This window comes from Sparus aurata, chromosome 15 (assembly GCF_900880675.1).
Source record: "Sparus aurata chromosome 15, fSpaAur1.1, whole genome shotgun sequence".
Taxonomy (NCBI): domain Eukaryota; kingdom Metazoa; phylum Chordata; class Actinopteri; order Spariformes; family Sparidae; genus Sparus; species Sparus aurata.
In genome coordinates, this window is record NC_044201.1 from 11,524,572 (window position 1) to 11,552,421 (window position 27,850).

The window sequence follows — 27,850 nt, forward strand, 5'->3', positions numbered from 1 at the left end:
TGAGTGTGAAACGTTAGATGGCAGCAGTGCGCCCTCATCAGTCGGTCGAGGTGAGCAGAGCCCCTGAACCCCACGGATGAAACGTGATGCTCTGCGCCTCCAAAAAACCGTCCGCGTCTCTCCATGACCGCGTCACCGCGCCGAGATGATCGCACGGCTTCCGGTTTCCCCTTTCACATTAAAAAGCCCTCGTCTGTCCTAACTGCGGCGATGCTTTTATTTTGAGTCGAAGTGCACTTATTCCCTGCCGTTCTCAGCGCAACTTGACAGCCCTGACTGCATTTATCTCCTCGACAGGGCGCCTGCGAGCAACAACTTTGTCAGATTGACACAGAATGGAGAGAAGCTGACGCACCGTTATTTACCGGACCGTTAACTCTCCTCCTCGAGCCTCTCCTCATGCCATCACAGCCTGCGTGCTGCTCCACGCCGGGAAGAAACAAGTTAAAGATAGTTTTGTAAAAGTTTAGCTCACAGTTTCTCATTATTGGGCTTTTTTTCCCTTCTCCCTCTTATGCTTTTTTTTTTTTTTTCTTTTTTTTTTTTGGACACTTTAACCGCGTTATTACGCATAATGCGCAAAGGGATGGCTCCGCTTCGGGGACAAAAAACGGGATTACAAAATGTTTTTTATGTCTGTCTCTCCATTTCAGTGGCTTATTCTTACAACATAGACTTAGAACATCCTCTGGTGTTCCGCGGACCGAATAATAGTTTTTTTGGCTATTCTGTGCTGGAGCACTATCATGACAACACACGCTGGTGAGTCCCATCTCGTGATTTTCCCTGGAAGTGCTGTGACTTTCTGTAAATTGTGCTTTTGGAGGAAAAAAAATATTGAACTTTCAGGCTGCATCCACGCCCATTAAACGTAAACAGTGAATGGTTTGATATTCTGCGTGGAAAGCAACTTCTGTCCATGATGTAACTTTCTGCTCCTGCCAGAGACCCATTTACTTTTAAATCAAAAGCTTCAGGGAGAAAAGCAGCTTAAAGATGAGGTGTTTGGCCCATCCTCTCCCCCTCTCCTCATGTCTGCAGGGTGATAGTAGGGGCTCCCAGGGCGAACTCTACCTACAGTAGCTCCGTGCACTCCCCTGGAGCTGTGTATAAGTGTCGAGTTCACAGCAACCCGGAGCGCCGCTGCACGGAGATGGACCTGGGAAGAGGTCAGTCACCACTGCCCGCCTGCAGCACACACACAAGAGCATACAGTACTGCAGCCTCAGGACAACACATGCACCCACACACACATTAACACACATACAACTTAGACAGTCAAACACTGAAAAGCTCTCTCTCTCACTCACACACTCACACACACACACACACACACTCATGCTGGACTTTCCTGCAGCCTCTTCTTGTCCACTCTTTTTTGCTCAAGCTCCCCCAAGCATCTGTTTTGTTTTATCAGAATAATGCAGCCTTATACTTCTCTTAACAGTGCCACAGTTGTTCTTTTTTTTTTTTTTTTTTTTTTCTTACCCCTCAACCTGCTATACTGAGAAAAAAAGGAAAAACAGAGTTTTTTCTGTGTGCTGAGGTCCATAAATATTTTGATAAATATGATTTATGCCCCTGCTAATATTTTCCAAGCACGTGTGCCAGAGAGTCGAGCGTCACCCCCCTCAAAACTCCAGCTCCCCGGGCTCTTTTGTTGTGGTCAGGAGAGCCGGGGCGCAGGCATGGCTTTAATATTAACCCCTGTGATCACTCAACGTGTCACCAGAGAAACTAATACATTGTAACGGTGAACGTGCCCCGGCCCCGGCGCTCAGCGAACCACATGGACCAGAGGAGCTGGACTCAGGGAACATACACTGACAGAGAAACAGCTACATGCCATTGTGCTGAACCAATTGTCTTCAGGGAGAAGGAGAATACAACTTGGAGAAGGGGGACGATAAGGGAAATCTGGATCTTTTCATTTGGTCACCTTCCTCTGAATCATCTTTATAGAGCTGCGACTAAGGATTACCTTCTTTTGTAGATCAATCTGTTGATTATTTTCTCAATTAATCAATTAGTTGTTTAGTCTGTAAGCCTAAAATGATGTCCACAACTCAAAGACACTCAGGTTACTGTCACAGAGGAGTGAAGAAACCAGAAAATATTCACAAGATGCTGGGAGCAGAATTCTGACCTTGCTTTCATAATAAATCACTCAAACTGATGAACTGATTATCAGAATCTGGTGATTAATTTAATGGTTAACAACTAATCGAAAAGTTGTTGCAGCTCTACATCTTTATGAATCATGACGAGGTTGCTGGTTCACAGTCAGTAATGTTGAAAGTGATACAAAGCAGTGGCAGATGCACATCAGTAAATTTTACAGATGGTTGTTTGTCCTTTTATATGGACTTCTGACACTGGGAAATTGTTGATGGGCATTTTTCACTATTTTTCCTGATGTTTTATTGACCAAACAATCAAAGCAATAGAATGTTACTACCTGGATAAAGATAGCTGATCACTGAGTCCCATCCTCAAATGGTTAGATACTGACACTCTGGGTCAGACGTCAACCCAAAGCATCGGCATATGAAGACCTGGTGATGAGACTGAACAATCTGCTATCTTTAACCATTTTGTTGTGTCACTGGACAGATCAAGAAAATAATTGGTCGACTACTCAATTGTAAAAATACCCTATCAAATATCATGCAGACTGTCATTACATTAGAACGAGCATTTAATGTCCACAGAGGGAGCGAGTCCCGTCATGTTGCACCACCACGTTTGTACAGCAGCCCAGAACAGACAAATCAAACATTTTTTTTCTTTTTTCTTTTTTTTTGCATTTTAAGCGGCCGCAGTCTAGTTGCCACCTATATCTGCACGCTCGACCTTTAAAGCAACATTATGTAGAATCTGGCATGTTGTGCGATCTGGCGCCCCCTTCAGTCTCTGAGTGCAACACCTCTGTCGTAAAAAAAATACAAATCTGGTCTGTAACAGTTTGTAGGTGCAACTTCAAACAAAACTCCCGACGCCGTAAGCAGTGCGATGTGTTGAAAACTTGTATGTTGAAGTAAACATGTATTAACCTCTCACTGAAGTTAAACAGGATCAAGCGTTTTGGGGGGGGGGGGGGGGGGGGGGGGGGGATTTTGTTTGGAATATCAGCCAGTATCAGACTTGTTTAATTCTCTAGTATTAATGATAATATCAACCTCAAATTCCAGTGTGTTGTTTGGCTGAACCACCTTATATAGATAGATAAATTGATAGATAGATAGATAGATAGATAGATAGATAGATAGATAGATAGATAGATAGATGGATATTTGTCCTGAGTAAAGGTGACTTACACTACTGACTGTATGAACTGTACAATGACAGAAGAACATTTTTTGACCGAGAAGAGAACGTTGCCTCGGTCAACAGAATTTTAAACTGTCAGCTGTGTGTAAAAATCAGTCGCAGATTCAGCGGAAATGAAAAAATAAATCCCAGGACTGAAAAAGCTGACAATGGCTAACAAGCAACAACTTCTGCGCTCCAAGACATCCTCCGTCCTGATGACTCAACGTCTGCTAACTGCTCTCATTGTCTTTCAGGAAACAAGCCGCGAGAGTCGTGTGGGAAGACGTGCCAGGGAGACAGGGACGATGAGTGGATGGGGGTCAGCCTGGCCCGCCAGGACAGAGCTGACGGCAAGATACTGGTGAGCCGGTTGGGGGGGGGCACAGTCACGTCAACAAATTTTCTTAATGCGAACCGTGTTCACTCGTAAAAAGCAAGACCTGATTAAACCCACATCATTGTTACAAACGGGCCGCGCTGTTAAACCACAGCTGGTCTCAACATTACAGCTCAGAAAAAGGCCTTTACTTTACAAGCTTTTTGCACAAGTAAGAGCTTAAATGATGATTTTCTTTTTTTCCTTTTTTTTTTGCAAATTCAAAGCTCGAGTAGCAACTACTAAAGTCAGACAGATTTGGAAACTGCTGTGCGGTTACATAACGCTGTGAAACATTTACCTCGTGTTTGGAGCTGGACGAGTCAGTGGAACAGGGTTTGTCAAGAGCAGATTGCTGTTTGTAAGAGCGGAGAGAGGGATTTGGAGAAATAGACTAACTAGTGGTGCTAATCCCAGAGGTGCTCAGCTGGGTATTTGCACAGAGATCATAGGGCAGCTGGCAGAGTTTGTTTAGGCTTCAGCCCCTCTGCGGTGGTCCAAGGGCGGCCCTTTGATTAAACGTTCACCCTGCGGAACTAGAGCGAACGATCCAGGGCCGTTGAGCGGGCAGTTCTTTAAACGCTCGTGGCAGGTGTGAAAGTGTTTTAATACCTGTTGCGGATCGACCGGCCTCCTCCGGGAGTCCGAGAAATCACAAGAATGTCTCCCTCCGCAGCGTCCAGATAACTGTTTTTGGTCTGTTAAACCTCTATTCCTTTCAAAATGTTTGTCTTTTATACCTCAGTGGAATGCATTGGCCCCGAATTTCAGACCATTAGGCCTTGGCTTTACTCGTCAGTCAAGGTCTGAAGACTTCTTGGAGTTGTCAGTTTGGGGAATTCGAGGGGTAGAGGTTGGGTTGGGGCTGCACACAGACTGGGTTGTTGATAAAAAGAAAGGTGGTGACTCTCCAGAGCCACGTGTTGCTGTGCCTTCGTTTTCTTGTTCTTTTTTTTTTTTTTTTTTATCTCATCCGAATGGACTGCACGTTCCTGTGCGAGAGGAGGGGAAACGGCTGCTTGGCAGATGTGTGTTGGGGTGATTTCATCTGCGCTTTTCAGTGGAGGCCTTGTTTGTGACCAGTGAGGCCTTCAACTGAACAGGGAGATGACAACAGCACAGACTCGGCACTCCCACTGTAAAAAAGCTTCTTCTGCTGCAAGAGCTTCTTTTTCTTTGTTCACGTCAGCTGATCCTTTTTTTTTTAATGCTGGTGTTGCTACTAGCGTTGGCCGAGCTGTCCTGTTTCTCTGCTTCCAGACTGTCATCTGGCGCTCTGTGTGCGCCCGCAATCTGCCGAGCTCTTATATCCATTTAGTTTGGCTGTGTGTGTGTGTGCGTGTGTGTTTGCGGGGTGAGCGGGCTGGGGGAGTTAAACAGTGCGAGGGGAAATGAACTGAACTTTGTCTGCACAGAGGCGTCCAGATCTGTCCCCAGAGCCGCAGGAGCCCCACCGCCGGCCCCCTTGGGTACTAAATTATTCCCACATTTACACATTTATGTGGCCTGATCTGTGCAGAGGCTGAAATCCAGTCTACATGATCCTGTTTGCTCACCGATCTGTGTGGACTTCTGAAAAAAAGCAGCAGCAAAATATTGTTTTGAGAATTATTCACTGTCTGTTTCAGCAGCAGCATAATAAAGTGGGAGTTTGTTCTTTTGTCTTTTGATCCACTTTTTCCTCTTCTCGCTGAACTTTTGGCTTCTCGGGCTGCCTGGAGGAGCTGTTTTTGAAATTAAAACTTTTTAAAAACACAAATGTCACTGTGAAGATTAACTCGGGACACAGTTTTCATGCATGCAGCGGAGATATTCACACCACAGACCATGGCTGTTATGGTCAGGGTTATGGATGGGCTTTAATTCCCCCTCTCATCAGTGACGATCATTTGACAGCCACAGAGACACTCTGACTCCAGCGCAGCAAGGACGGGGATTAAACTGTCCTGCCGTCTGAAGTGTTTGTGTTTACAGAGTGAGCGTGTGTCTGAAGTTGTTTTTTCCGTCCCTGCTTTTTTCTCTCGCAGGCTTGTGCCCACCGCTGGAAAAACGTCTACTACGACTCAGAGCACATCCTTCCGCATGGGTACTGCTCCATCATTCCCCCCACCCTGCAGGGCAGGACCAAACCGCTCATCCCCTGTTACGAAGGTAAAGTATGAATGGAATGAATGGTGGTGGTCAAGGAAAACACAAAAATAAGTAGGATACTGAGAACAGATCTGCTTTGCATGATATGTCTGAAATCAAAGGTGTTAATGGTTGTTCCACATGGCATTTGAGGGAAAGAGAGGTGAACAGCAAGAGAGGCTGGAAGATGCAATATTGTTTACGTCACGTGGAGAGTATATTTCACAGTCTCTCCTGGGAGATATCAAAGTGCTGTGCTCTGTCTTTTGTTTATGTAAAATGTGACAGAAACAGCTGGGTAAAGGAAGCGACCTGAGGGAGAGGTTCAAAACCACCAACGGTTTCACCTCGAGGCTGTGGGTATGAATGTCACAATTTTGAAACAGAATATGTCGGTTGGAGCCACCCGAGGTGTGAAAGATTTTGGGGTCACACGTTGGCGGATATTAGGCCTGATAAACATCAACATGTTAGCACTGACATTACCCGACATAGCTGTGCCTATTTACGGCCACACCAAGCTGCTAGCACGACTGTAGACCTCAGTCCTGTTTATTTCTTGTTCCTTTAATCATCTCGTGACCTGATGGATTCATCCCGGGACCCCTCGAGGGGTCCAGACCACCAGGTTTGGAACCGCTGCTTTGCTCTGTTTGTCCTCTTCTTTTGTGGTTACCTTTTATCTTTCGCACGTGATCTCTGCAAGCCCCACATCTGCTCCTGGCCCCTGATTGGTGTTTTGGCACCTGAGACTAGTAGCAGGAGAGCCTTGAAGTGTGATCTCTCTCCTGCAGCCAGCTCTCACCACCGGACAGTTTGTTAAACTGAATACACTGGAGATGAAGAGTTCGCATTCCCCGTGCACCTTTTGGCAAAAGAAAAACATTTTCATAAAGGTGTAATTATGCCACAGACTCTGGCTTGATTTTCCAGAAATCAGGTGCGTTTAAGGACAGATTTGCTTGCGGGGTCTGGATAAATCACATTCTGTTATGATTGCCGTAAATCAAATCCATTTTGGGCTTCAGGTTGTTTTCTTTAGTGCGCCCCCTGCAACACTAAAAATCAAGTTCCAACTGAAAAATAACGCACTGCATAACATTTTACGCTGACTCATGCAAATGTGTCCTTCGTGTGTTTTGATCTGTGACTCAGAGCTATTTATCAAAGGCTGTTTTACGCCTTACTTGTGCTCCCAGGTCAGGATTTCACTTCCTTCCGTAACTCTGGTTGCCAGCAGTTGCGGAGAAACCAGACTAGACTTTGCATGGGACCGTATTTACAGTGCATTTCCACCAGATCCAAGCTCAATATTTTTGTAACCTGAGAGCACTGTGTCCCCCCCACAAGTAAGCGGTGTTGAATGTGGCGTTGCACCCCTTCTCTCGGTCTGCCTTCTGCCCCCAGATTCCTCGCGGATGGGACTGGGACTTTGACTAGCTCCATATGGAATGCAGGAAAAACTCCAGTAAATGCTGGCTCAGGCACACAGTGAAATAATTTGTGGTTTGTTTTTTCTTACAGACTATAAGCAGAAGTATGGGGAAGAGCACGGCTCGTGCCAAGCCGGGATAGCGGGAGTTTTTACGGAGGTCAGTAACAGTTCTTGTCCATCTTCTTAATCCATGTCATGCTCCCTCTCTGTTGGTCCAACATGGAGATAGTTGTTTGTTGTCTTCAAACTCTGTTGTCAAGAGCACCAGCTTTCAATTCAATCACCGATCGTTCTTACTGTCTCTTTTTTCTTATCTTCCTCTAGAGAGAGAGAGTGATTACTGTTAACATTACCACATGCCTGATGTGTAAAAGAGCTTTTTCTCCCTCACTCTTTGTTGACTTTGCCTGTGTGGTATTATGGGAATCGTTAGCAGAGACATTATATATGTGGGCGAGGGGGATTTCTCTCCCCCCATGTTGTTTAAGATGTCAAATGATGTGGAAAATCTTAATTCTACACTCAGATCTACATGAGTATTTGTTTCAAAGCTGCGCCGACTAACTGCTGATAACTGTTAGCTTGTGTTTCCACACTGAAGGAAAGGCTGCAGCGGCCTCGCCTGACCTGCTGTGGTTCCACGAGATAAAGCGTTTAAGAAAATATGACTTTCCCTTTTTCTCTGTAGCATAGACGCACCACTGTGTTTGTTTTAACGTGTGACATCATCCTTGTTTGCACAAGGCCTTTTTAGTATCTCGCAAAAACCTCTCCGGCACGTTTGTCCGTTGAAAGATGAGGCCGCTGCAGTGAGCAGAAGTGGTCGGAGGAAGGTCAAACTGATTTAACGTATAAATGCGTTCAAGCTAAAATATAGTTTGACAGGAAAAAAATGTGCATACGAGGGATACATTTGAATTTGAACATGTATACTTGACCAGCTTGGACATTTTGTTTTCGATACATTAGCAATATAATTCTTTCCTGATGTTCCCCGTGAGCGACATGTTCTGCAGAGGTCCATTACAAGTCTTAAATTACAGTTACGCTCAATTTGGAACATACAGTAATGTACAGTATACTGAAGGGGACTTCACAGCTGTGCCCGGAGGGTGTTATGTTCTTTATTTTACCAAAGCTAAATAATATTATTTTAGCTTCTGAGTTTGGATATTTTATAAAGTCATGTTCTGACAGAAACTCCCGTCAGTGTGAGGATTCAAGGCTTTTTCTCACTTTTATGTCATTGGCTACTTTAACATGCACATTGAATTCTGTTCAGTTCTTTTTTTGCACTTATTCTGAAAAACATTGGGACTAAGCTGTTTACACGGCAAATGGAAAACACATTTTCCACTAATGTTCCTGTTTGCATGCAGCTGTGCATACTCAGATTAATGTAATGTGGCGCGTCCTTTTTAAGGGCTGTGGAGAAATAGATATTCACACAAATCCAAAAAACGTTCCGAAAGTCTTTCTTAATTTGTAAGAGGAAATATGGACAATGCACAGAGCTGACCATATTCCGAAAACAGACACTAGGCCACGTGTCACAAACTTCCGTAAAAACCCTCAAATGTCCAGAGAAAGCTTCTAAAAAAAGAATAATACCAGCAAATCCCACATGTCTTAATTGGAAAATGCCACATTCAGAAGATAAGGTTCAAAATTAGGAATATCCAAACAGAATATGCTGTTTTCATGACCTGTAACAAATTCTGAATATTGTCATATTTGGAATAATAGTGTAAAATGTTGTGTAGTGACTGTAAACTGACTATATTCAGGTTTTGGACCATTTGACAGACAAAACAAGACTTCTGATTGTTGGGGCTGATGCAGGAGTGAAAACATTCTGATATGATTATGATACAGATTTTTAGCAATAATCCTTCAAATGTGGTTATGAAACACTGGTGGCAAAGATATGTAACAGAGGTAATCATAGACTATCCCAAGCATCTTTTTCTGCAATATGATGTCTATTAAGAAAACAGAAAGTGTTCATACTTGGGAATATCTGACAACGTATTCTTGTTTACAATACCAGCCGATATTAGTCGACTCTTATTTGAAAGCAATTCATTTTTATTATTTACCTTTTTTCTGAGATTTAATAAATCAGTTGATTGATAGAGGAATTAAATGTCAGATTGACTGATAATGAAAATAATTGGAATAATAAATGAATAAATAAAGAATGATTAAACCCTTCATTAACTGACCCACATTTAAAGACACATACATGGCAGACTCATGCATGCTCACGTAAGAATGGTTTCCCAGACACTAAAATAGGATCATTTCACATGATCTGCCTGCTAATGGTTGGAAAGTTTCTCACAAATTCAAAGCGTCAAAGAGCCTTTGAAAGTCTTTTTCATGGCTGTAATGAAGACTGACGCTCATAACAGTGTATGATGTAATGTTTAGTTGGGTTTATTTTCATCATTGACGTAAACCATGATAAAAAAAACACCAGCTGAGAAGAGTTGTACAGACGTGGAGCTCGCGGAAGTTTTACTGCGGCATCATGTGAAACCTGTAAATAACACTAAAGAGAAGTCTTCTGGCTTCAGGAAAGATAAGATTGTGATGGCGGTGGATTCCACAACGAACCTACTGTTTTAAAACCAAAGCGAGAATCATCAAAGACTGAGGGTGTCAGTGTCAATCTGTTAGAGCATTTGAACGACCCCCTTCCTTGAAAGAATGTGAGGAATTTAAAGAAAAGATGCCCAACTGTTAAACCTTATCCCTGTCTGAACCTTGGTTCCACACGCCTGGTGGTGCCCAGATGTTTGACACCACAGCACCGGGGATTTAAATTGCTGAGTCAGTTCCTCGCTGTGCTGTTCAGTTTGTTTGAGCTCTCGGTGGTAGTGTCACATCCTTCAACACAGATAACATCAGTCTTGAAAATCGGGAAGTGGTGAGCAATGGCACCAGACTTTTGGTAAAACAGAGGATCTTAATTGTCGTGCTCTGGTCCCTTTAATAGCTGAAGCATCACAATAACAAAAGCTGTGAACAACTCACTTTAGAGCTGTCAGTCTTGCCCGGCCTCTGAATTCCTCATCACATCAAAGGAGGCAGCCAAGCTGGCCTCCCGTCTGGCTGTGTGGTTAAGAACAGATAGCACAAACCAGTCTGCGGCCACTGGTTAACCAGACATTCACCCAGCAGCGTTTTTCTTTCTTTCCTTTTTCTTCCCTTCAGCAGGCTATTGCAGAGCAGACTGAAGGTGAACAAACATGAAAATCATCTGACTGAATGTGTGGGGGGGTTTATTTTCAGGAGCTGGTGGTGATGGGGGCGCCAGGGTCATACTACTGGACCGGGACGATCAAGGTTTACAACCTGACTTCGGACTCCTTCTATAGCCCGATCAAAGAAAACATCGACTCACACAGATACAGCTACCTTGGTGAGAGCCTGTTAAAGATGCCATATGTGAGATATGGCCAGAATCGACGACGTGTGCACTGATTTGCAGACTGATTGTAGTTGCTGTAAATCGCCTCTGTATCGGGGACACTACTGGGGCTGCTTAGCTCCACGGCAGCCACTTACCAGTTAGTGGTTTTGCTGCCTGTTGCTGTTTTGTTGTTACCTTTAATTCTGGTTGTGTTGAATGTCAGTTTTATCAAAACAGCTGTGTTATTATTATCTGTCTCTCCAGGTTATGCTGTGACTGCTGGACACTTCTCCTCTCCTAATGTAATAGACGTAGCTGCAGGGGCACCTCAGCACAATGGGGTTGGAAAAGTAGGCACTTCTTCTTTTGGCCTGCTTCCAGTTGTTGAGTCCTCCTCTGTTTGATTTGCTACACTGATGTGTTTTTTTCTCCTGCACAGGTTTACATTTTCAAAATCGATGATGGGTCTTTGGTGAAGAGTTTTCAAGACTCAGGGAAAATGGTATGAGCTCGGATGTGGTCTCACGGCCCTGTTTTCAATCACTACGCAGCACATTTGCATTGAGGCTGTTTTGATACTATAGTTTTCCATCAGAAACAGCATAACAACATTATTTTTTTTAAAACCCAATCTTCCTCAGGGATCACGCGGTTGATTCTTGTGATGCATTGCAGACACGCTACTCTTAATTGCTTTGTTGTCAGAACTGCACTGTTTATGTCTGCGTCAAGTGTTTGGACAGCGACTTAAAGAAGGAACACACTTGCCAGAAACCAAAGCTAATGCTTTCCATTCAGAGTAAATAAGAGGAAGTGAGGGCAGCTTTGAGATTTAAGCTGTGTGAATACCCCTTTAATATTGGTATGGGTGCAAATGGGGAGATAAATCCAATCCGAGTGTGAATCGTATGTCAATCGTATGAACTGAAGACGAAGTGTCTGTGATCTGACCCATTGCTCTGTGGCTCGGCTTGGTTCCAGATGGGCTCTTACTTTGGCTCCTCATTGTGTGCAGTTGATCTGAACCAGGACGGCCTGTCAGACCTGCTGGTGGGGGCACCCATGCACAGCCAGCTCCGGGACGAGGGCCAGGTGTCTGTGTACCTCAGCAAGGGCAATGTGAGTGGGGTCCGTGAGTCAGTGGGAACATGACACCCTAACTTGCAGATTTATTTTACTACAGTATGTCCAGTCTTTGAACTTCACATGTGTACATTTCTGCTCTGTTATTAATGTCTGCTGTGTCGATCTTTAGCTCTGCTCATGTTTGATTTCCTTCTGCCCGCGTTTGTTATCATGATGCCAGAATAAAACTGCAGAACATTGTGTGACTCGGCAGTGAGATTGTTTAATCGACTCAGACTAGAGCTTCTGTTTGCACATTTTATATTTAAGAGTTATTTTGTGAGGAAGTTGACTGTCTGTTTGGTTGTTAAATTGTTTGGAACAAAGCCAAGCGACTGCCGTCGGGGCCAAAAGAATTTTATCAGAGAAAGGCTGCGATAATTTCACCGCAGCAGTTTACTGGGACCTTTCTTTTTTCTCCTGCCAGCTCAGTTTATGAACTGTTATCTTTCCTGCTGCTGTTTCCAGGGCGTGATGGAGGAGCAAGATGTTTTGACTGGGGACAGTTCTTTCAATGCACACTTTGGAGAATGTATCACGGCAATCGGAGACATCGATGACGATGGATATCAAGGTCAGTTTCAGTTCAATTACTTCAGTTCAGATCAATTACTTGGTAAGTTGTCAAGAATTCAATTAATCTCCAACGGTTTTTACAATCGAACAATCCGTTTGAGTACTCTTTAAGAAAACAAACTGAAAATTATCTGATTCCAGCTACTTCGATGTGAATGTTTTCTGGTTTCTGTACTCCTCCATGACAGTAGACCTAAAATACCAAACCAGATATGTGAGGACTTCACGTCGACGTCTTTAGCATACAACAATTGACATTTTCCATCATTTTCCACAATTTTCTAGACCAATCAACTGATTGATTAACCGAGAAAAATAATTGACAGATTTATCAACAGTTGTCAGTTGCAGCACCAGTCCATTTCCCTACACATATAGGATTTATCATCCATTTCCCCCTGAAATATTGTAGATTTTAATTATAATTATCAAAAATTATAATTATTTAATTATGTTATTTTATTCTAAACTATAAACTATATGATATATTATTTAAAGCTACTACAAGCAGTTTTCACTGGTAATGAAACAGTCTAAAATTAATACTGATGCCTCTATATGACATAAGATAACAAGACCCGAAGCGAGAAGATTAAACTTTTTCGATTTACCGGTTCTTCTTCTCTTCTTCTTCTTCTCCGTTTTATCTGTGGATTTTTTTCCAGTCTTACATTATTGGGCCTGACACAATAATTCAAAGACACAACCTGAGAGGTTTAGGGGACTGCTCACAACTGAGAGACATCGGAAACCAACCTGTGTCAGGGGGTCATAAGCAGTCAGTAAATTACTTCAGGTGGTCAAAAGCCAAAAAAAGGTTGGGAACCGCTGACTTAAAGGACCACACTGAGGGTTTAACATGCTCCACTCCATTAAACACAAATCACTTGTGTTTTACAGTAGTGCTGACCATTTTTACAACCATGCTGCAAGGTTCAAGATTGACTTCCCCGCGCAGGCAACCACTGTTTTTAATTTGTTTCACTACGAAACCCATCACAGTGATCAAATGAGATTTTATGTCTCTGATTTTAATGTTGAAGTGTAAATATTGTTTCGTAATAGGCCATCAGAAATTAAAATTCTCCTTATGAATAAGCTTGTGCAATACAAACCAAAACAAACATCATGCTCATTTTGTCCTCAGTCGCAGATGCCAGACGGTCCTTGAATGCACCAGAGAGAAAAACTGTAAAGCTAAACTAGACTGTCTCTGGCCCTGTGAACTGTTCGTGGAGCCACTGGTGAAAGGTCATACCTCAGATTGGGGTCGTGTTTTATATATATATAAGTCTTGTAATGGCCCTCCAGTGATCTATGAGTCAAAATTCCAGACAATAGCAGCTACTTTACAATAATAGTGGTCGCTATTTGCGTGTCATTGTCCTGTTTTCATGCACCAAAGCTATTTCCCCCTCTCATCTGGCGAGTAATAAACTCACACCGTTTATATTCCTCACGAGCAAATGTAGGCTGCTTGAGATGTCATTTTCACATTTTGTTTTGATTACCCTGCGGCGAGGAGGATCTTAACAAAATATTGCCCTCCCTCGCCCTCATGTGCGCACGGGACATACATTTACGCTGTCTGTTTTCCTGGCACCCGAGTGGCTTGGCTTTGAGGGCTCCACTTGGCGTCCGTCTCACACTCGAGACTGGAATCTGCTGCCCGGTTTCATCTCCGTGTGAGATACGCCTCAGGGCTCGCAGCCTGGCACATTTTGCGCGTGTGTGTGTGTGTGGAGGAAGATGGCAGCTGGGGAGTATAACTCTTCTAAGTGTCGAAAGAGCCTGACTCGCTCAGTGACTGACGATCCATTATTTACGACTGAACTGCTACCATTTAATTTGAAAGAGCTACTGTAGAAAACACATTTGGTTTCAGCGACAAATGACCTGTTTTATTCTATCCCAACCTAATGAGTTCACTATTGTGTGGTATTCAGTGCGAAAAGGGCCATTCTCGTTTGGCCCTTTCTGCTCCACATGTCATGGAAGTGTTTTGGTTTATAAAAAGAAAGTTTATATATGGGCTTGCTGTGGAAATGGGATAAGGAGACGTTGTTTCAGTGCCCTCGCCAGCACTTTATAGTCCTGTTTCCACTCTCTCAGAGGTTGCACAAGTTTTTACGGCCACTAACAACACTTAATTGTCTATTAAGACTTACTGTAACAGCTTGTTTCCCGGGCACAGGCCAGCGGAAAGTAAACAGGTTAATGAAAGCTGTTGTGTGCATTCACAAACACATGCGGCCATTTATGTACTCATTCAGACTTTTCACAGGAACACTTTTTGTCCTCTGTTTTGTCTCTGTTCAGATGTAGCCATAGGAGCGCCTAAAGAGGACGACTACGCGGGAGCTGTTTATATCTACCACGGGGACCCCGCGGGAATCATCAGCAAATACTCCATGGTAAGGTCTTCTTCCGCTGTCAAACATCCTAATATAGAGTCTCTATTCTCTAGCACCGCATTTGGGGGTGCAGTCGTATCTCTGCTTCTTGGCATGCTTGGTTTTTGATGAAAACCATGTGTTCACCTCCTGTATTGACACAGTAGCTGTAGCTGAAGCAGCTGACTAATGTGTGGTAAAGTCGCAGGTGGTGATGTAGCCTCGGGAATATGCAGAAGACCACCTTACCTCTGAATGAAGCACAAGAAGTTCTCATGGGCTTCTCTTGTTAATTTTTTTTATGGGGGGCTGCAATTGGAGCAACCCCCGTACACCTCTCAAGCTTGACAGACAAGACTGAGTTATCATGGATATATTATAGGAATCCTACCAGCAGCAGTGCGTCTCTACGATCACTTGCTACACTTTGCTACTTGTCGCTTTGATCGTGAAGGTGACTCTACACAGTATATTGGATGCAATGTTGCAGAGAAGTCAATATTTATAATAAGAGGTTTAGAGAATGTGATAGATACATGAAGAAAAGGCCAGAAGGGTGGGACTGGGGGTAAAAAGGCACATCGCAAATCTGTCTGCTGGTGTATTTTGGGAGCAGCCACTCAAGTGTGCTCCATTGTGTGGCACTGACATGTCATTGTAAACAGAGTAATTATTCAAAAAGAAAGGTCATTTTTCGGTTTCTGAGTGGAGAAATCGCAGCTTCCTCTGTTAAGTCAGCGTTGCCTCATTTGCTCACCACTGTAGCCAGCGCTTGTTTCTCAACTTTCTCACCCAGCAGGGAAAACGGACTCCAGTCACCATTGACATGCATTCCTGTCTCATGTTTAAAATGCGTCCTCCTCTCCGCAGCACATGTCCTTACCTCAGCTGTGTTCAGCCTCAGAAGCTCAAAGTTAGCCGGTTAGCTACAAGAGGGAAGCTAAGCTAAGACAAAGTGAATAACGCAGTAGGTGGGGAAAAAAAAAAGGATACACTAACAGCGACATGCAGAAAAGAAACACCACTGCCACAATTTTAGCTAGCAAGACACAAACAACAGCTCTGAGGGGACAAACTACTTATTGTGCTCATCTGTAACCATGGGTAAGGACGATAGCATTGTCCATCGGCCCAACTCTACCTCACAATATTAAGGAAGGTTAACTCTCATCTTTACATCAATAAAGCTACAACCTGGAGGTGACTCTTGTTTGTTTAACCCTTACAAACAGGAAAATGACAAGTTTTACTTTCTCAAGGAGTTTTGTGCTGCGGCCCAGCGTGTTGACTTCTTTTTCATCAACGTGCACTCCCAGTTACTTGTCTTTTTTACGCCTGTTTGTGTACAGATTGCACAAACAAGATATAGCTGTTTACACTCTTAATGCTAAGCTACCAAATGTGTTATTTTCTGTAAATCCCAAAAGCAAAGATCGTTCCTCTTTGAAAAACAAACACGGAGCGAAAAAAACAAATCGCACATTTTTTTCCATGTTGGCTCACATGTGGTGTTTGACGCCTGGTATGATCTGTTACAGAAACTGTCTGGGCGTAGTGTAAACCCTGGCCTGCAGATGTTTGGCCAGTCGATCTCAGGCAACGTGGACATGGATGGCAACGGATACGCAGGTACGGTCAGAACACACGAGACGAAGGCTTGAAAGATTTTCTCGACACATCTAATCAGGAAACTAAGATGAAAACATCCTATAGGAACGGATGGGATTATTAAATATGTGTTTTGTTCTTGGTTTTTGACTCTCATTCTTTTGCAATAGCAGTGCAAAGACTCGTGATAGAGGCATCTTGTTTACTGCATTCCACAGCTGACACTCAGACTTAGCCAGCATGACGGTTTAAAACCTCTGTGCATTGTTCTGGATCTGCAGGTGTAAAGAGGGCTGTCAGCAGATCCTGCAGCATATCAATATCTTCTGCTTTATTTTCCGAATCAATCAAGCTGATGTTTGTGTTTCAGATGTGACTATCGGGGCCTTCATGGCAGACAGCGTGGTGCTGCTGAGGTGAGTGACCGTATCATTCACTGTCAAACTGCAGTATGTTTTTCCACCTCTGAGTCATTTTAATGTCCACTCTCTCCCACACTTTTTTCCTGTGTCGGTTTGTGTGGTTGTAGGTCCCGGCCTGTCATTACAGTGGACGTCTCCATCTTCCTGCCCGTCTCCATCAACATCTCTGTGCCGCAGTGCCACGAGGGCCACCAGAACATAAACTGCTTCAATGTCTCCGTCTGCATGCGCTTCAGGGGGCGACAGCTGCCCGGGCAGATAGGTGAGGACGAGGGAAACCTCACCAAAGTTGTCAGTCCAGTTTGAAAGGGCAACTAAGCTACCAAACCGTAGGCAAACTAAGTGGAGAACAGATTGAAAATGCAGAAAAGTTTAATCATGTAAGGTTTGATATATTGGGAAATGTGGTATGACTCGCAGAGAGTCACCGAATCGATACCACTTGTGTCTGTTTGCTGCAGAAGTAAATCTGGCCAGTCTTGAAGCAATGTACTTGTGGTCGAACACAACCAAACAGCTAGGCATGGCTGCAGCAGGTTTGGTTTAAAACAAAAATGGCTGTTTGAAAACAAAAATGGCTGCTTCTCAAGAGGTTAGCATAGATGATGCTACAGAACCTGTTGTATTAGAACTGGAGAGTTTATTAAATTGAAAGAAGAGCAAGGAACAGGACTGTGAGCTTTTTTCGATTGAAAAAGTGTTTTTGGTCTCCTCTTGACTGGCTTCGGTAAGAGTTTGATTTACCAAGTTGCTCCACTGGTGCTAGCGCTCTCCTGCTGTTGATCTGATGGATCATCCAATCACTTACGAAATATTTTTTGAAAGTGAGGGTCCTTTTTCCTGTTTCTATCAGTGCCTTTACAAATGGCTCTGTGCAACAAACCATCTGGTGTGACAGGTTAACAGCTAGCCTCTTTCCAAAGTAATAAGAAAATAGACATACAAACACCTCCAAAACTTACTATTTTACACTTTGTATCACCTTTTGATTAATCTGTACAATCAGAAATGTAAAATCGTGGTGTTATAGTGGTGGTGTTATAGCCAGTTTTATTTCTTGGGGACCAGCACCCAGGCAAGGTGTCCTCCTTCAGCCCCATGAATATTCTTAGTATGTGTTGCTGGTGTAGATCCATAACCCTGTCAAACCCCTGCAGATGTATTATATTTCACTCATTTGGAGGAAGTGAAATTCATACTCCTTGAACATGACACATTGTAAACATGATCATGGCGAGCTATTCGCCCCATTCTTGGTGACGGGCAGTGCGGTTAGCCTTTGGCCTGTGTCTGAGTGCGCGTTTGGTCGACGGTTTACCCTTCAGCCTCTGCTAATAGGCTCTTGGGTGCGGTGCCTGGCGAGTGCCGAGGTGTAGTCCTGTTCCAGTGTTTGGGTGTGGTCTTATGCGGCCCCCCCAGGGGAGCAGGAGCCCTGTCGTTACATAATGACTACGTCTTGGCTCGCAGGAATAAAGCCTCTCTGTTTAGACGTCTGGCGTACGCCATGGAAAGTGCAGCACCATGTGTTTGGTGACTCCCATAATGAAACCTTCCTTTGCCTCCTCTGGAGTGAGCTCATGGCGATCCCTCTGTAGGATGGAGGAAACAGTTGGGCTTTGGTCCAAATGGGGTGTGTTTGCCACCCTTCCCACTGTTACTACAGACTGAGGCCGATTCATTCAGATGAATGGATGTTAAATGGGCAGAGGCCCATATATGGTTTTCCTCGGAAATGGCGGTGATGTTTGACTTCATGCTCAAGATTTCTCATTGGAAAGTAGATCTGACGTTGTTGCGTGTCTCAGTTTCGCTAGAGCCAGGGGTGGGACCAACAGGAATGTTGAAATGAGATGTTTTCTTTCGCAGTAATACTAGTTCAGCCCCTCCAGCTGCAAAATTAATTTCCTTTTTTAGGTCGTTCTTGTCTGCTCACCTTAAGCCATGAAAAATATTGGCACAAAGAGGCTGTTTTTATGTGTAAGTTCAGTTTGTCGGGAACCATTCTGGCATTAGCTTACATTAAACTGATTCTGTACAGTTCTTCGTCACAAGTTCGCCGGCTTGTGGATGAAAATTTGAACTGATTGTTTAAAGCCAGTCTACTGTATGGGCACATTGCATTAATTCTACTGAGATTATCGCTGCTTTCACTACACAACACCGAACAAAGGGCTCTTGTTCGGTTAGAGTAATATCAGATGATTAGACCAAGAAATGTTCCCATCTTCCCATCTCCCCTCTCACTCACATTCATTTTACTGCGATGAGCGATAATTTATTTGTTCCCATGTTTTGTTTTGTTTTTTCTGTCACCAAAAAACCAAACCCTGCATACTTGAAGTGTTTCTCAAGATTATCTTTACTCAAAGAACCACCGCTGTCACTTATGTTATGTGTTAGGGTTTTTTTTCTCTCCAATATTTTATCGGAAGAAGCATTAAAGGTGGACTTTGTGGTTTGGGGAAGGAACTTTTGATGATTGAATTAACAGTAAACAAACTGAAATAACTCAAAAGGGCACCTAATTTTCATGCTGTTTTTATTTATTTTAGAAAATCTGACAAAGTGACTTTACCAAAAGAAATCGAGGAAAGCGATTACCTCAAATTTTCGAAGCAAAGTAAAGTTCTGACTTTAGTCTACTCTAAGTATATAAGTCTATGTATGGTGTAAGTAGTCACCTTTCTAGTTTCAAACACTGTTCTGGGGACGTTATTTACCGTTACTTAGCTGGATTAGCTTAGCTATATTAGCTTAGCTATATCATAGTTGAAATTGGAGAAAATGCCTCCCATATGCCACCAGAACTGTAGTGTATAGAAATACACAGCATCAAAAGAAATTTAAAACAATACAAATGGTCTTTAGTTATGATCTGAAAAGGATAAGGGTAACATTTCTGGGCTTATGGCCAATGTAATTTTTTTCTAGTTTAAGGAACACCTTCATGTCCTCGGTCAGGCGTGATGAAGATGAGCTGTAACTGTATTTCTGTCTCTTCTCAGAGTTGCTGTACAACTTGACGGCTGATGTGGATAAGCGTCAGAAGAGCCAGCCTGCGCGCGTCTACTTCACTCAGAGCGGATCTCAGATCAGCCAGATGAGCCGGCAGCTCAGCCTGGACATCAACAGGGAGGAGTGCCAGCGCTACACCGCCTACGTTAAGGTAAGAACAGGTTTTCTGGTTCTACCGCTGGCTGTGTTTGTGTTGTTTTGTCCGTGTGCTGCTCGTGTCCTCAGCTGATCTTTCCCATGGCCCTGAGAACTCTCACCCGGCAGTGTTGACGTGTGATATGAGCTATTTGCTTATGTTCTTATCTATTTTTGTAGCTTTTGGCCGGAGTATCAAAGTTTGTTCCCTTTTTTCAGCTAAAATACTTAAAGCGAAATTAAAATGTCAAAATGGAGTAAGTGCCATCGCATAAGAGCAGTGGCCTCTGTAGCTGCTGAAGGTCTGCAGATCAACGGGGATCTGCCGGGAAGCTCTCAGCGCGGCCCCGCTGGGTGAGGTTAAAGGTAACACTCAGGCGCTTGATGGTTCGTTAAACCGCGCTGCTCAAGAGAGTGTCTGCAGAAGCTGACAGAAACAGGAAACAGAGTCTCCTTTGTCACTGCATAGTCCCTCTATTGTGTTCCTCTGTGATTTAGCCGTGCAGCCACAGCGAGGGTCCTCGTCCTGAGGGCAACATCCATGTTTCACCTCCTCTAATACGGAGGCCCACTGCAGGCCTGTAAATTTCACTGGCATTCTTAACTGTGCTCTCCAGGCGCTTTCACTGTGGGAGGCTGAGCTGCCAGCTCAGGGGGGCTGTCATTACCACGCCTGCCTCTCCTCCTTCAACCACTCAGACTATAATGAGTGTATATCACATGGAGCCCCTTTATTCATCACGACACACACATCACAGTTATCAGGGAAGTCCGGCATGTGTTTTTTCCAGCCTCCTCAGTAAACCTGGACGGAAGAATCTAGCATTTCAAATGTAATTTTAACTTTTTCTCCGCCTAACTTTCAAAATGCGGGACTTTAACAGGAGGGTATAAGTCATGTAAAATAGTGTTTCTGACGTTTCAGCACCAAACATATTCATGTTTGTGGGTGGGCGAGCGTATTATATCTGGGGCATCTCTCTAGTGGTGAGATAAACACACTTATACTTTAAGTGCCATCCATCAGACCGGATGTTACTTCAGGGATGAGACATTCTTGGCAGCTCTGTCCTCTAGGTTGAACATTAATGATGTGGGATGAAATAACACGTTCATTTGAAAGGAGTAATTTTTTTTTTGGGACATTTTTGGATTTGCTTTCATTATAAGTTAGATGAGAAGATCAATACCACAATCATGTCTGTCTGGTTATGATTTAAGCTGGAGCCAGGAGGCTCTTAGCTTAGCTTAGCATAGAGACTGGGGAACAGGCGAAACAGCTAGCAGCTGGCTCTGTCCAAAGGTAGAAGAAATCTGCCTTCCAGCACCTGTAAAGCTCCCTGAACAACTGGTTATATTGTGTTTCTTTACGCCTTCATAAACATGAAATGAAAAAACTGCAACTTGAGGTTTTATGGAGGGTTATGTGCTGGACTTTTTTCTTGGCCTGGCACAGAGACTTTCCCTAAGGTTGCAACTTGTAGTTTTTTTACCTTTCAGTTTTTGTACAGATTGAGTGTTATCTAGTGACCTTTAAAGGTCCTGGTAGGGATTTTTATCATCAAATCAAGCCAGACCAGTTGTTTCCTCCTGTTTCCAGTCGTATAAGATAAGCTGCTGGAAGCTGACCATCTCCTGCCTTCAGCTGTTTAAAGAGACAAAATTAGAGAATGGTATTGATTTAACTCAACAATGATAAGTACATTTCCTCAAACTGTTGTAATACTCCTTTAAAGGTGCAACATGTGCACATTTAGTTTAAAATGTTCAAAAATAAACAAGAAATATCAGTTTTGACATTACAGAGCTGCTAACATGGCTGTAAAGGAAAAGTAAGATGTCTGCCCTGGTGACTCTACAACTTGTCATCCCTGTTTTCCAGTTTTGACATTACGTTGAAGTCGTCTATGCGCTGTGCTGCACAGAAGAAGTTAGCATGGTAACCGGTAAACAGCTAGCCTTGTGTCTGAAAACCTTGTCCTTGTGGCTGTCCACAGCTCCTGTGGTAGTGGTGTAAACACAAAGCCTGCCCCAGTTGTCCAGCTAGCTGCCTGGCTAACTGAACTAACAAGCTAACAGTTAGAATAGAATACAGTTAGCATTAGTTAGCAGTTGCCCTGGTGATATGCTGCCCCTAATTGTTGGAGTATGAATACAATAGTTGGCCATTTTCTTACATATTGCACCTTTGAAACTTTCTGACGAGTGTATTTTAGGTCCATTTCATGCAGATGACATTAAATCTTGAGTCTGCGTGCAAAACTTGTATTGGCTTGACTGAGGTGTGAAGTGCGGGATGGTTGCCACTCCAGCTGTGTGGATTATTATTATTTCTCAATATGTTGCCACAAATTGCACCTGCTCCTCAGCGGAAAGCAGAGGTGAGATTCCCAGAGTCACCAAAAGTTGGAGAGCCACACAGGGCGGTTGAGGTGTGGTGCCCAAATTACAACTTTACCAAGCTGTTTACAAGCTGAATAGATATGTATGAAAAGTAAATGGGCCAAAGATTATGACCTACCATGATAACTGCCTGCTATGAATGTTTTTCATCATGTTTGTCGCAAACCTGAGAGAGGAGCTGAAGAATAACAATAATCAGAGGTGATCTGGCTCCACTAGTCTGCTCGACCAATCGCATCATTTATCTTCCTCATGTGTCTGCCCACATGCGGCAGTCCTCCCGTTCCCCAGAAGAGGTATGCTAATGGAAACCAGCTGGTTGCCCGACTGCATCCTCCAGGGATCGCGCACCCCCGGCCCACCCTTCTCTCAGCTTAAACATACAGTGAAAACACGGGACTGAGGCTCGCGTCACAGCAGGGCGCTGGGCTGCTGTTGTGTCAACTGGAGCTGCATGCTGGCGCTGCTGATGGAAAACCCTCACGTCAGGGCTGATTGCTCAAGCCCCGATGCATGAGGGGCCGGTGGAAGGAGGCCACGAGCTATTCTGAGCCTCTCTCACGTTTGTAACTGCGCTGACCATCTGTCGACCCCGTTTGTTGACTTTATAAAATTACATAAACACTTTTAAAGGACCTCAGCTAACGGCTAAACTTAATAAGGCGCTGTTAAAGTTGTATTCGCTCCGCGTAATGTACATGCAGCAACACGGCTGGAACAGACATGCTCAATTTTCACCATCTGAAATCAAGTAAAAAGCTGGAGCGGCCACTCGGTAAATCATGCGGTGTTGAAAACACAAGGGCATGAGCAAGAGCTATCCAGAGAGCAAAGAGTGCAGAAGCTTAAAAGTTCAATATCAAACTTTTTTCAAGAGTAGTTCCCGCTGAAATTATGCAAGGCTTCCATGTTCATCACTTTAAACATGTTTTCATTGGCATGGGCTAACAGCATACCAGCCCTCCAGATGGTCTTTGTTTGGTTATTTTTAGCTGAATAAACTCCACGCAGGCTTTTACTTCAGTTGTACCTCACATGCAGGAAGGGGAAAACAGTTCCTTGAAGTGATGACTGATGAATGATTAGGGATGAGACGATCAGAATCGTTGTGCGTGAGCTGGCAGTGAGTCATTTGACGAGAGAGCCGCCGACTTTAAGGAGAAATTCTTCAGTTTGATGTGTTGTATTAAGTGATTTCTTTTCCAGCTGGCATGTTATCCTTTTGTGGTCGCACTTATTGTGAAATAGCTCGAAGGCTTTGAATGTGATTCATCCTCGACTGGACGCCACAGCAATTAAAATTAATTATTGAGGCGTCAAGGATAGAAAACTGGAGCAGTACAAATATTTATGAGATAGGTTGTATGCCGACATAATCAATTGCCCTATGGAGGGTGGGCATGAGGGATGACAAGTTGTAGAGTCACCAAGGCAGACATCTTACTTTTCCTGTACAGCCATGTTAGCAGCTCTGTTTGAGTTGTACTGAGAAGCAGGAACACTTTGAGCAACACTTCTGAGTCAGTGTGTTAACATACTTACAGTGACAATGCTAACGTGCAGATGATTAGCAGGGTTATTGTTGTAGGATTGTAGAAGGACTTTGGTTTAACATGTCAGCATGCTAACATTTACTAGTTAGCGCAATTAACTGTATCAAACATGGATGTAGTTTCCGTGACGTCACCCATTAGTTTCTGAAGAGCCATAGATGTATTTTTGTAGGCTAACTCGGAAGTATTAGCACTACTCAACAAAAAGCCTTTGGGATATGTCGTTTGGTTTATTGAATGTGAAAATGTGTTACGTTTGTGTTTACCACAGACCTTAATTTAGGCATTTAACCAAAAACCCAATAGAAAAACCCACTGATGTCACGACAAGGGCCTTAGGACTCATTCTTGCAGCACGCCATTGTGAAGTGTGGTGGCTGTGTCCATCTCCATCTTAGCTGTACTTGACTCATCTTAACTCTCATCCAATTTAAAAAAATGGGCAATGAGGTGGAGCAGGGATGGCGTTGAGGCCGGCTGGATGAGCTCGTTAGCGGTACAGCTAGCAGCTAGCTGTCACTCAAAGCAGCCACGCCCTTAATTTTACATCATTTATTAGCTTAGTATGTTGATGGAGGTTTCAGCCATCCAGGTCATGGCACATGATACAGCACTTAGAAGTATCTGCCTAATAGTTAAACATTCCCCTGAGTACAGTTGTCATGATGGGGAAATTAGTCACACAGGCCAAAAATGTTTTTTCTGTATGAGACTGGAAACATGTTTATTCCTTGGGTATTTGAAAATGAGGCTCTCTGTGGATTGACTCACTTTTGGAGCCAGCTTTAAGTGGCAGTTCAAGGTACTGCAGTTTGTTGGCACTCTCTTTCAGCTCCCAAGGTTGCGGCTTGGTTGGCGCTAAACCCACAGTAGAGGTGAGGCTGACAGGAATGTCATTCATTATGCAGGAATTGGTTCATAAAAGCTCAAAGTATTTGATGAATTCGAATTTTGACCTGATCGTGAAGCCACACAAAAGGTCAAAGAATCATCAACGGTGTCACAATTCATCACGATGGGGACGTAAATGATAAATGTTCCAACAGAAGTGTTGGCTGGCCATCCAATTATCATTAGGTTCAAAGTCTCAACAAAAAATGTGTGTTGCTGGAGGTAAAGTCAGGGGATCAGCAAAGTCATTCCGGGAATGTCTAGGAAGGTCTGTCCAAAGGTTCATGGGACTCAATCTAAATATTTGTTGCTATATTTGAATGTGGACCAAAGTGGTGGACTGACAGATTGATATTGCCATCCGCAGAGCCACACCGCCAGCCTTGCTAAAAAACAAAAAACAACAAGTGAAATGAGAAAAGTATTCAGATCATTTTATGTACTTTGTTCTATCTATGTTCGCACGCTATATGTTGAGTGGAGGACATCAGTGTCTGCAGATTTAAAGTGCAACGGGGGTAATGTCAGCAGTGCACTGTGACATACAGTATATGTCACAATGTAAGTAAGACATGCTGTATACGTCTCACTATAAACTATAAAGCATTCGTTATTCATTGTGTCAAGTGCTATTTGGTTGCAGTCTGGCTTTTTTACGGCGCACTCGGCTTTGATTTATTGCTCGTCTTGGTAAACACGTGTTAAGTATCCCTGCGTTCGACATTCTGCACTCCTTCTGTGATCACGTCTCATGGCATGTTTACGTCTTTGGCAGTTTATCAGTCGTCATCTCCGTGTTTTTACCCCGGCATTCCCATCGCAGCGCAGTGCACGTGAGCCCTGAAACCCTGCCAAGAGCCGATTCCATTTGTGGTCATGAGTGGTATTGTGTAGCTCTGTGGATGCGTCGCAGTCTCCAAGGAGGAGCTAAAACAGGCAGTTAAAGCCCTGCCTGTAACAGTTGTCTGTTTAATTTAGCTCGTAAAGTATCCTGCTCACTTTCCCCTCACTCTCTCCTCTGGCCTATATTCCGCTGAGTATGTGCCCTATATCTCGTGTCCCCCTAACATTTGCTTGGCACCAGCGGAGTATTTAAAGGTCCATCGAACTTTACTCTGACGACTGCCGCTGTTATCGGGTCAGCTGCAGGATGAACATCTATCTGTCGGAGCTTAATGCACTGAGGCCATCGCTCGTCTCATGTGACAGAATGGAAAAACTACGTGTTGGATCTGAGATACACAATGCAGGAGATATGGCAGGGATGCTGATGGCGTATGGAGTTACAGAAGCAAACGGGTTCTTGGTATCATCATCTCTGCAAATGCAATTAAGAGGAGGAAATGATTTATCCTGCTCGTGTGCCTGTTTGTTGGCATCGCTCTGTAGCTCATTCATATCACATCAGGCTTCATTTGGTGGACAGATTCATCTTTGAATGCCATATTTTATGAGAATACGAAGGAAGACAACAACAAATAGGAACTAGTCATAGAATAAGTCCGTGTAACTGGCGGTTCGTGTTCTCATGCGTCTATTAGGTTGACTGATTTATTGTCAGCTATATAAAAGTTTGACAAAGTGTGATTTTTGCACGGGTTATATCGACATGATTGATTGCACTTACTGTGAGTCGCTTTGGATTGAAGTGTTAAGTGCTAAATGAATGTACAGTAATGAGCTCAACAGTCAACATTTGCATTTTCCAGCAGTAAACAACTTTTGGGTTACAATCGAAAGAGCAATTTGAATATCGGAAGTTGGGCCCTACGAAGAATGTCAGATATTTTGCGAACCAGTGATGATTCATTGATTAGTTGAGGAAATGATTGTTTAATCGATACTGAAAATATTTGTTTGTTTCAGCTCTAGTCAATAGATTGCGGCTCTGATGAGCAGTATAATTTGATTGAAAATGATTGATTATTCTCTAGACATGCTTCATTGACACAACAACTGAATTTTCCGTCCTTGAAGACGTTTCTCGAACAGTTTTTAAAGGTGTTTCTCAAGTAGCTTCACCCAAAAGGATATGACACCAAAGGGTAGTTTGGTTCTCAGGACATGATTCTGGTTTCCACAAATACTACAGTTTATAGCTCTACACATTTTTTGGATTGACAACCTACACGAGAGCATGTAAACTCCGTTTAAAGTTAAAACAAATGCTAAAAATCATTTGCACTTGCTGTCTGACCTCAGTCTGCTCTCCACAGACAAACAGGAAACCTTGGAGAGTAACGCAAGGCAGGAGTTCCTGTCACTGCATCCTCAAGAATCTCCTTCAAGACAAAGTCCCAGAGCCTCAACACTGTCTGGCATGTGGAGACCCGAAGCCGGGCCGCTGCCACACTGCCGGCTTTGTTTGCCTCTTTACAGTTCAACAGAAACGTGCAATTCCCTTGATGCCGTCCCCCCGGTTTCATTTACCTCAGGCCAAGAGAGCTGATACAATGAAAGTATATAGCAGGAAGTTAATCAAACCCAGCTGCCCTCTATTACACATGGAAGCCAGTCAACCATCTATTTATAAAGAATATAATGAAAAAAAAAAAAAAATGTACTCATGCAGTGCACTTCGACGATAGATCGACTGGAAAATGTCACAGTGTCATCTAAATTAGTTCAGCTGAATGCTTTGTCTGCAAGTATTAGTGTTAATAGTATTTACTGGATACTAAAGAAGAGCTATTCAGGTTAAATTTAGCTCGGGGTAATATTTTGGTCAGGATTTCCCTACATGGTCGTGCCAGAGTGAACAGTTCTTCTGCAGGCTTGTTTTGGGAGTGCACAGCCGGCAGACTTTTTGTTACAGTTAAACAAATTTCTCATGTAGCTCCTCTCATGCGTGTGCGCTGAAGATATAAGTGAGCTATTATTTTTCTGCTACGGCTGCTCATTAGACCTGCTCTGTGTCGTTGCCATAGTAAATCCGTCGTCGTTACACATATCAAGAGCGACCAAAGGTTGGACAGATTTGACGATTTGTTGATTTTGGCGGCTCTGCATGCCGGGCAAAATGTTTCCCCAGCCTCTTGGCCGCGCCGCTGCCACACGA

General features: G+C 43.5%; 1 protein-coding gene across 2 annotated transcripts in view; it reads left to right on the plus strand.

Annotated features, from left to right (window-relative positions):
- Positions 1-308: 308 nt before the first annotated feature.
- Positions 309-27,850, plus strand: part of itga9 (integrin, alpha 9) — a 56,563-nt gene continuing 29,021 nt past the window's right edge. Inside the window, exons 1-15 of one of the 2 annotated variants that reach the window (XM_030442754.1) lie at positions 309-762; positions 1,042-1,169; positions 3,567-3,673; positions 5,716-5,839; positions 7,343-7,410; positions 10,551-10,680; positions 10,936-11,021; positions 11,111-11,173; positions 11,653-11,790; positions 12,265-12,370; positions 14,692-14,786; positions 16,304-16,394; positions 16,744-16,789; positions 16,903-17,057; positions 19,801-19,961. In XM_030442754.1, coding sequence (XP_030298614.1) covers positions 515-762; positions 1,042-1,169; positions 3,567-3,673; positions 5,716-5,839; positions 7,343-7,410; positions 10,551-10,680; positions 10,936-11,021; positions 11,111-11,173; positions 11,653-11,790; positions 12,265-12,370; positions 14,692-14,786; positions 16,304-16,394; positions 16,744-16,789; positions 16,903-17,057; positions 19,801-19,961 — 1,746 coding nt within the window. In that variant the 5' untranslated portion in view covers positions 309-514. Of the gene's footprint in view, positions 763-1,041; positions 1,170-3,566; positions 3,674-5,715; positions 5,840-7,342; positions 7,411-10,550; positions 10,681-10,935; positions 11,022-11,110; positions 11,174-11,652; positions 11,791-12,264; positions 12,371-14,691; positions 14,787-16,303; positions 16,395-16,743; positions 16,790-16,902; positions 17,058-19,800; positions 19,962-27,850 lie in introns of those variants that run through there. The other variant, XM_030442755.1, reaches the window with a different exon arrangement.